The sequence below is a fragment of the Apostichopus japonicus genome, chromosome 8 (genome assembly GCF_037975245.1).
Source record: "Apostichopus japonicus isolate 1M-3 chromosome 8, ASM3797524v1, whole genome shotgun sequence".
NCBI classification, from domain to species: Eukaryota; Metazoa; Echinodermata; class Holothuroidea; order Aspidochirotida; family Stichopodidae; genus Apostichopus; species Apostichopus japonicus.
The window spans coordinates 18,829,805-18,838,943 of NC_092568.1; the positions used below are offsets into that span (position 1 = coordinate 18,829,805).

General features: G+C 36.9%; 2 protein-coding genes across 2 annotated transcripts in view; one reads left to right on the plus strand and one right to left on the minus strand.

The window, feature by feature from the left end:
* The window catches only part of LOC139970902 (uncharacterized), a 53,769-nt gene extending 46,219 nt beyond the window's left edge, over window positions 1–7,550 (plus strand). The window contains exons 3-6 of the mRNA XM_071976967.1: window positions 1,985–2,143; window positions 3,389–3,511; window positions 4,390–4,644; window positions 7,368–7,550. Coding sequence (XP_071833068.1) covers window positions 1,985–2,143; window positions 3,389–3,511; window positions 4,390–4,644; window positions 7,368–7,420 — 590 coding nt within the window. The 3' untranslated portion in view covers window positions 7,421–7,550. The remainder of the gene's footprint in view (window positions 1–1,984; window positions 2,144–3,388; window positions 3,512–4,389; window positions 4,645–7,367) is intronic.
* LOC139970900 (uncharacterized) overlaps window positions 1–9,139 on the minus strand; it is a 142,432-nt gene that overhangs the window by 71,618 nt on the left and 61,675 nt on the right. The window lies entirely within an intron of this gene.

Genomic DNA, 9,139 nt, shown 5'->3' on the forward strand with positions numbered 1-9,139 from the left:
AGGATTCCTATAAATATACGTTATTATATCGTTGTTAGCTCTGGAATTGTGACAAACCAAAGAGTTGTCAGGCTTAGATGTACTGCAGTTATTGTTGATCATAGTTTCAGTATTCTACGAGAGCAAGGCAATTCACTAACCTATAAACTTTATAACATATATATATAGATAAATGACAAATGAAGCTGCAGAAGAACATCTGTTATCGTGACGTCACATATGACCTACTGTGATCCATTTTAACAGGTTCATTAACTAACTCTTTAGCCTTAAATGCGTGAAGATTTGTGAAGAAAAATTACCCTAAGAAATGAGAAATACTTTATGTGTTTGGGGCATATGATGCGGTTTGAAAATCGAGCCTGGGACTGCCATGTTGTAAACCTGTGATGTCATATTACCAATAGGATATGAAAAATTTGAATTTCTGTTTTTTTTCTCTTCATATTATCAACATAGAATGTAATCAGTGTTAACACTGAAACCAATGCCATCATTAGGTCATATTAAAAGGTTCAATATTTAGAGTCTACATTTGCAAAACCCATGTCCATTGCGAAAAATAAACATTGTAATATAAAAATGAAAACATTAACAAGTTGAAGCACAAGTGGTTCGATGATGTTATATTTAGACTTGATCAAGTCTCCAGCATTGTGTGTGAAGAAACATTAAATCTGTGACATCTCCCCAAATGGAGTAAGATCGTCTTACCTGTTTGGGGAAGTTGTTTATGACCGTTATCTCTATACTGAAATGGTCCAATAATGAACGATGGGATTTTGTCTCCTTTAACGTTTCATCCTAATTATAGTAAAGACATGTTAGCAGTACATTATGCGACAATCAAGATAGTAAGATAGTAAATGGTGTAAAATTTACTCTTATTTTTGAGCCATACATACTAGCTTCTATCTGTGAATCTGTACACATAGTTGATAGTTTTATGTAGTATTTATATCTGTATAATACCAAGATGGAAAGGACAGAAAAAATACAAAATCTATGAAACTAAGGATATATTTCAACAGCCTGTGTAGTTAATTACCTTGACCTTATCTTATATAGTGATATGGACTCTTCTTAAGTTATTCACTTTTCCCTACCTCCCAATAACTCCCCTAGCACCATATCCCCCCCCCCCCCCCATATTAATGTCAGGCTATTGTACGTTCAGAGAAAAGTACATTGGTCAGTCATTGAAGTGATTTTGATTTCTCTCTGTTTAAAAGTTTCTCTTTACAATTAAAAACTAAATGGATGTTACTTGGATAACTCACATCAATTGCGGCATTGGGAATATTTGCTGTAGGAAGGTTTACGTTGTGTAATGAAGCTGTCTTGTCAGTCCTGATATTAATTGTTTTCTGTTACATACATGATATAATGTAGGCAGGTGAACTCTTAGTAACAAGGGCATCTGCATAATGTTTGATACAAATGGTTAATCATAAGGGGCTTGGGAATGTATTTTACCTAACATCTTTTGTACTGAATTTGGATTAAATCAAAAGGCGAGTCAGTAACAGCTGCAGCATATTAGCAAGAAACCAACGTACTATTTTTGTCGATTTGACAAGTTTCGCCAAGATAATATTACATCTTGGCGAAATGATTAACTTATCGACTTAAGGCTGCATCGCACGTAACTTGACAAACATGACATGATGTTTGATGATCATTTTCACTATTAGATAATATATTATATAGATTATATATCATAGTTTGTGACGTGTTTTCAAGTAACGAGCAATTAACAACTCAACAATTTGATCATTTTCGTCAAGATGCCATGTTAGCGTAACTCGACAATAAAAGGAAAAATACAAATTCGTCGAGATGTTGCGTTTGCTAACACGCTAAATCTACAGCTCACATGTCCATTTAGAACCATCGAACATTCCATAGGTTGTTATAGTTAATATATTATTAAAGAATTGACGTTATATGTTTTAACTGGAATAGCATCTTGCTTTCCTTTCAGGGTCGCCTTTCTTAATGAGCCCAAACATGCAATCTTCTTATTTCCTGGGCCAATGTGTGATGTGTCCTCCTGGGGATCCAGGACCCAGGGGAACGCCTGGTCCTCAAGGGATGCCTGGTCGTGATGGCCGTGACCAGATCATACTCTGTCCCATTGCAGGTATAGGCCATTATTACGTTATGTAATTAGCCCCTTAAAATAGTTTTGCGTCTAAATATTCGCTTGTTTCAGATGTCATCGCATAATTGTTAAGGTGTTGCTTCCTTCTGAACAAGAAATTTGCCTTGGGAGGGCTCATTGCTAAGTTATTGTTTTCAGCAGCTTTTTATTTTACTCGCTCAACATATTCCTTTAAAATTATGGAGATATAACACTCCATATAGAACATTGGGGAGGGTTGACATATTGGTTAAAGATAAAATACTTACATCTTTATAGGAAACTTTGTTTTGCCAAGCTTATAGTTTTAAATACACAATTTTGTTTCCGACAATATTTTATTCATTGGTCATTAGTTTGTTACTTGTATTATTGCTTTAATAGATGTTTCAAATCTTGAAAAAGGCACACAGGTTTCCAGTCAATCATGAAAAGTGTAGGTTAATATGACTTACCACATATTCATTGCAGATGAACCTAGCACAGTCTATTTTACATACAGGAATCGGGGAGCTGTCCAGATTCATTACCAGCTAACTGTACCTTTTTGGATGTGAAAACTGACTTCGTTGCAGTAGTTAGGTGAAAGAGTCTGTTGGAATATGAAATGTTGTCCTGAAATGCGAACCAGTTAATTTCGATGTACTATGTTTTAAAGTTCCAACGTTTCTTGTACAAAACGGGAGTCATTAAAGCAGTCTGCGTTATCTGAGAATTAACAAGGCCATACTGAACTGAAAGTAATCTAACAATTTCTAACGAAGAAATCTGTCTGTTTCTAACTGTATGTGAAATAGTGACATAGCCACCCCACCCTAGTTATATAACTAATGAGATATGTGCCATTCTTTAAGCAATGCTTTGACAATCACGGAAAAACAATCTCAAATGCAACTTGATAACGGCACGTTAGAACAGCACAGCTATCCATGGTAGTCTGCTCTGTGCAACTGGTATACTTAACTGGAAATCCATTAAGATGGTCGATTAAGATGATCGTGGAGATTAATTATTTATCATATGGCTTTACATCAACAGCGGCATATGTCATTTAATCAATTGGATACTAGCTCATGGTTTCACTAATGGACATTTTGTATGAAGAACAGCGAATGACTCTTGACCAACAGATTAGAAAAGATAATGTTATCCATTAATTGTTTTCTTATTAACACTCGAGTTACAATTCATGAACACTACCATACCATTTGATAATTATATTGATTGACTTGTTATTGCTTTTAGATCATGTTCTGCAGAATCCTCCTGACACACCTGCCGAACCAAGTACATCCTCTGCGGCTGGAGTTATTTACACTCGATGGGGCAAAACATCTTGTCCCAGCACATCTCAACTGGTATATCAAGGTGAGCCTGGATATCTAGACAATGGTATGTGACGAAATGTGATGTAATAAAACATGTACATTTGAAGGACGACATTACAAGATCGACTGATTGGTTTATATGAAGAAAATTGCAACCCAGTAACACAAGAAGCACCCTCAATCTGCCAAAAGTTCATCCAGCAGAGTTTATACGATTATTTGGTCACATGTAAAAGTGGCGGAGGCAAGGACCGAACGTGTGATTGGATTAGTTGTGTGATCGTGACTGATTGGACCAATTGGTATGGTTGTGTCTGAATGGACCATTTTGTATGATTGTGACTGATTGGACCAATGTTTATGACTATGACTGATTGGACCAATCTGTATGATTGTGACTGATTTGAACAATCTGCATGATTTTGATTGAGTGGATTATTTTGTATCGTTCTGACGGGTTCGACCAATCTCTATGTTGTTCATGTAGAACACTTTTTTTCTATATTTTTTAGGCCTATGGATCTTAAGAAAGGTTCCAGTTCTACTCAGTCATGTTTAGGTTGTGCTAAAACTAGATCGTTCTGATAGTTCAAAAATCAATATTATTCTAGCTTCACCAAAAGTAATTGAATAGGTTTCACGGTTTTTGCATTAATAACCAAATTGGGTTTGCTTACTTAAATTATTTAACTAATTTTCAGTACTGATTGATGCCAATAAATGTACAACTTTAAAAAAGCATGATGGTTCTTCAGCAATGATTATCTAGATCTTGTACATGAAGACTGGTACTAGATCTAGTATATTCACTCTCTTCTTTCTACAGTGCAATTACAACCTTTTTTTACACTGCTTCAATATTGCTTTCAAACTTTCTGAAACCAAGCTATTTTTATTATTTTGTTCACTCGTTTGTAGGTGTAATGGGTAGTGGTAATAACCATGCCCAAAAAGGATCTGGGGTAAATTTTCTTTGCTTGCCCCTGGAACCAACTTTCGCTGACCCCCCAAGCCATGGTGGTGGTGCTAGTATATATGGTGTTGAATATGAGCAAACCCTTCCAACATCTCCGAATATATATCAAAGTGAAGCTCCTTGTGCTGTGTGTCTGTCTCTAGGCAAGCATTCTGTTGTAACAATCCCTGGAACCAACACCTGCTTAGGAAGCCAAGGTAAGGATGATGTTAAGACATTTGCAAAAGGGATATGATCAATCGAGTATGGAATATACTGGAAAGACAAGAAAAGGGAAACAAATACAAATATTCAAGATGATAGGATGACAGGGTGTATACAAAGGACAACATTTATGAACTGAAGAGATTCTAATTGTCCAGCTCAGAGTATTTTTTGGAAGAAGTTAATAATTCCAGGTAACAGTTTAAAAAAAACCTTTCAAGGACAAAGAAGATAATTTTCAAGATAAAATACTTCTAACTTTCTAAATGCAATGTCTAAACGTCGACTTTCTAGACGTACTGACAGTCTAACTTTCGAGAAGATATAGTAGACCTATTAAGATAAATCGACAAACATTTTATTATAGAACGGCCAAATTTCGAAAAAGAAGGCGGAATTAGAAGATAGCATTACAAGAGATTACAAATTCAAATTTCAAATGTTTCATTTGAACCACTGTAGTATCTAGCATACTAAATGTCCTCTGGGGTAGACCTGCAAACAACATTGGGTTGGGTTGGGTTGTTGTTCTTTCCCCCCGGTATTTGTATTTTTTAAATAATATTCAATACAACTAGATGTGGTGAAGTAGTGGTAGTATAGTGGTGATCAGACCAGCAGGGTAGATAAGTGGGGGGGGGGGAGGGGGTGGCCGGGTTTGTAGAAGTGCGTTTGCACACACACACCTGACTACATAGGTTCCTTTTGCTAAAGCAAGGAACCAAAAAGGCTAATCCCATGATAGAAATTTTGTTTGGCAATTTGGCAAATCAATCAATGAATATTCTGAAATTTCTTACAGAGGAGTTTTGTCTGTGAATATGATATAATTTTTCTAATTTTTTTGTTTCGGTCACCATACACTTGAAGTGCAGTTCCAGTACAAAAAGGTCTCTTAATTTACAGTTAGCTTGATACTACAATGTAACAAAATTTGTGTAAAATTCTTCAACAACACATAAGACAGTGCCCGCCTTTTTTAGCAAGAAAACTGGGAGCTGATATTGTTAAAGCTCACTACCAGCTGCTTTTGATTGGCAAGAAAACCTTGGCGGAGTGTGTACGTTAGGTCTAAAGAAGATTGCAGTAGCTCAGTCCAGCACACTTGGAAGGATCAAAAACATTACTCGCTTCAGGAAGGACAAAGAGTGTAGGAATTTCTCTCAAACAGATAAAACTTATTTATTTTATATTTCTTTGTTACACATACAATGCAAGAATCATAATATACTTAACAATGTGAAGTTTTTATCTGGTATACAAGAGGTAAAAACAAACCCACTGACAGGAATCTGGGGGTGGGGCAGGTGCACTCTATAAGGTCTCGTCCCACAGTTTCCCAGACCTTGAGCAAATTTTCAAATACACAACTAGAAATACAAATTTCCCAAAGGGGATGGGGGGGGAGCCCTTGTTCCCTCTCCCAGGTTTTCCTCAAAAACCATTTCTTGGAAATAAGTTTACTAAAGCTTCACCATATAACGTATAGGGGCTTAATAAAACCACCATTTTCTCTAATGGACAGAGGCACCTCCCTTATTTTATTCTCACTGGTACCCACTTCAGACCCAACATCATGCTTTCACATGTAGAGCTGCATAATATCTAATTGTGAAGGAACAAGAGGCTCTGTATATAAAGCCCAGATGAACAAGCATCAGGCCACATATTCAAGAAACTGATCTAGGCTGGTAAAAGTGTTGTATAGGATCAAATCACATTGTGGCATTTGTAAAAAAAATTGCAGTTTTTGCTATATTCATCGTGATGTTAGGAACAAGATTGATGAATATTTGGCACAAGGAATTATATCAGTAGTTCAGTACCCTTGATAAGAAAGACACTTGAGCATTTTGTCTATAATGAGTTTTGTCCTGACTCCAATCCTCTGAAACATGACGTGCTATTTTCCCACAAACAGAACAATACGAAACTAAGGCAAAGTAACTGGCAAAGTGAAGACAACCGAGATGGGTTTTTTCTTCGCAAGTGCTCAGACAAGCCAAAACAAACAGCCCTCTCAGATGTGCCGATCCATATGTAAATGTAGTGGTTTTCCGTACTGGCGTGCCCTCCCAAAAGTATGATGATTCAGGGGAGAGAAGTTGCAAAGATAACGCAGAAACAAAAGATTAACGGTTTACTTGGATAATTTAATAACTCAACTGGAGCAACGGTTTACTTGAATATTTTAATAACTCAACTGGAGCAACGGTTTACTTGAATAAATTAACAACTCAACTGGAGCAAACTAAATATAAAACATAATTTACTTACAAGTCACAAGCTCACTACACATATATGAATCAAACGTAGCCTACTCACTCGCTCACAAGTGTTGGCCGGTCAACCATTCGTACTCACCGCCTCATTCATAAGCTCTCCCAAACGTTTTCAAACACAAGAAAGTTTATCACACCACACGCACACACTAACACCAGATACACGCACGCACCACAAACAGCGCGCCTCGCCCGATACGTTTGAAACCTCTGTTACATAATTAAACAGCGATGCATCGATACAAGCTGACCATAACCTAACTATACACTATATACATGTACACCCACACAAGAATAGGCCTATCGTTACAATCCCTCTTTTACACATAGAAAGCCCAAAACACAAGGTTTTGTCCAAAAAACATGATAGGGATGACATGGATGATGACAGCTATGACACCAGAGAAAACACTACTTTCCTGTTCATCCATCAGACCAGCCAGCAACAACTGCTTTTAAAGCGTTATGGAGACATGGTACTCATTGATGCCACCTACAAGACCACAAAATATGCTCTGCCTGTTCTTGGTATTTGTGAGGTCCAATGTTGGTTATAGTCCTGTGGTTGAATTCATCACAGAGGATGAAACGACTGTTGCGATAACAGAGGCCTTGACATCATCAAAGGTGGAACCTTGAATGGGACCCCAAGTTCTTCATGCTTGACTATTCCGAACAAGACTACCGAGCACTGCATGCAGTGTTTCCTGGTAAACAAAAGTTTTTATGTGCCTTTCACATGGAACAGACATGATTGCATTGGAGAAAGGAAAGTAAGTAACTCAACTCTACACAAAGTTATTAGTACTTTTCTTTTTTAAAGTTTTTAGCAAAGCCACACAGCAAGAGGTTCCTAGTTTGATTCCTGGTCAATGCGCCTGTGTTATGTCCTTATGCAAAGCACTTATTATCTCTTTGCCGACAAAGTTGGTGAAGAAGGGACATGACGTCGTTACTGTTCATCTGTTTATTTGTCTGTTGGTCCATTAGTCTCTCTGTATGTTCACACGTTAGCCGTCCCTCTGTATGTAAATCTGTCAGATCAACCTCCACAAAGCGTATGGAAAAGAAGTAAAGAAAAAAAATAGAATAGAGTGGAAATATAATAGACTTTAATAACATTTGATTCTGATTTGGTAAATAGGTAAGCCCTATTTGGTGTCTATGGGAAAAAAGTTGAGCATGTTTCTTTTAGAAACTTATGTCAGACTAAAATTAAGGCTGGGTGTGTTGGAGTGCAATACAGTGAGTAAAGTTTGTAATTAAGGTTGGACTGATTAAATGGTTAGAAGTGTATTGGTAGATCAGTGGATGGCAAAAGGTGGGTGGGGTTAGTAGGTGAATGAATGGAAGTATGTGAATGGTGTACAATTGGGTATGGTAGATTAATGGGGCACGGTGAGGAATAAAGATTGGGGGGAGAATGGAGCATGGGAAGTGAATGAATGATGACTTGGTATTGCATTCTGAGGGTTTCCCCTTACTCAAAATCCATATATGGCCGAATTATGGCAATTTGTATCTGGCCCATATCTGTGTCATGTATGGAATTTATATCTGGCCATAACAAGAATTGGGCAGATATAACTAAGTATAAGATAAAGGCCATATCTGCCTCAGATAAAACTTTATATGGGTCACTTTTTATCTGGACCAGATATGGTCCATACATGGCAAATCCATATCTGGACCATATATGGCAAATCCATATCTGGCCCATATATGGCAAATCCATATCTGGCCCATTACTTAGAAATCCATTACTGTCCCATATTATGATAAATCCAGATTGAACTAGTTAAAAAAAAACTACATCTGTGCCAGAACTTCATCTGGCGATGTAAAGAAATATAATTTGAAACCAAACAAAGGCAATATATGGCGCAGATAAAGCAACTCTTTATTTACTGCTTAATAATCTGGCCATTGATTACATTTCCTGTTTGATCCATCAGCAGGTATTTTGTTCTTTCTTGTTAAGTATGTCCAAGCCTTTACAAATAAAAAAAAACTAATACTAAAAGAGGGTCTTCTGTTCAAATGATTAAGGCAATATGATCGTCAGAACAAAAATACATGGATAAGAGAATAAAATATCCTGGCATGATAAAATGTTCCACGAATAAATTGGCACTTAAAAGCATGCTTCATGACAAAATGCCCATCACTATGCCGTCTCTAGGCTGTCTTCAGTCTCTGCAAGGTC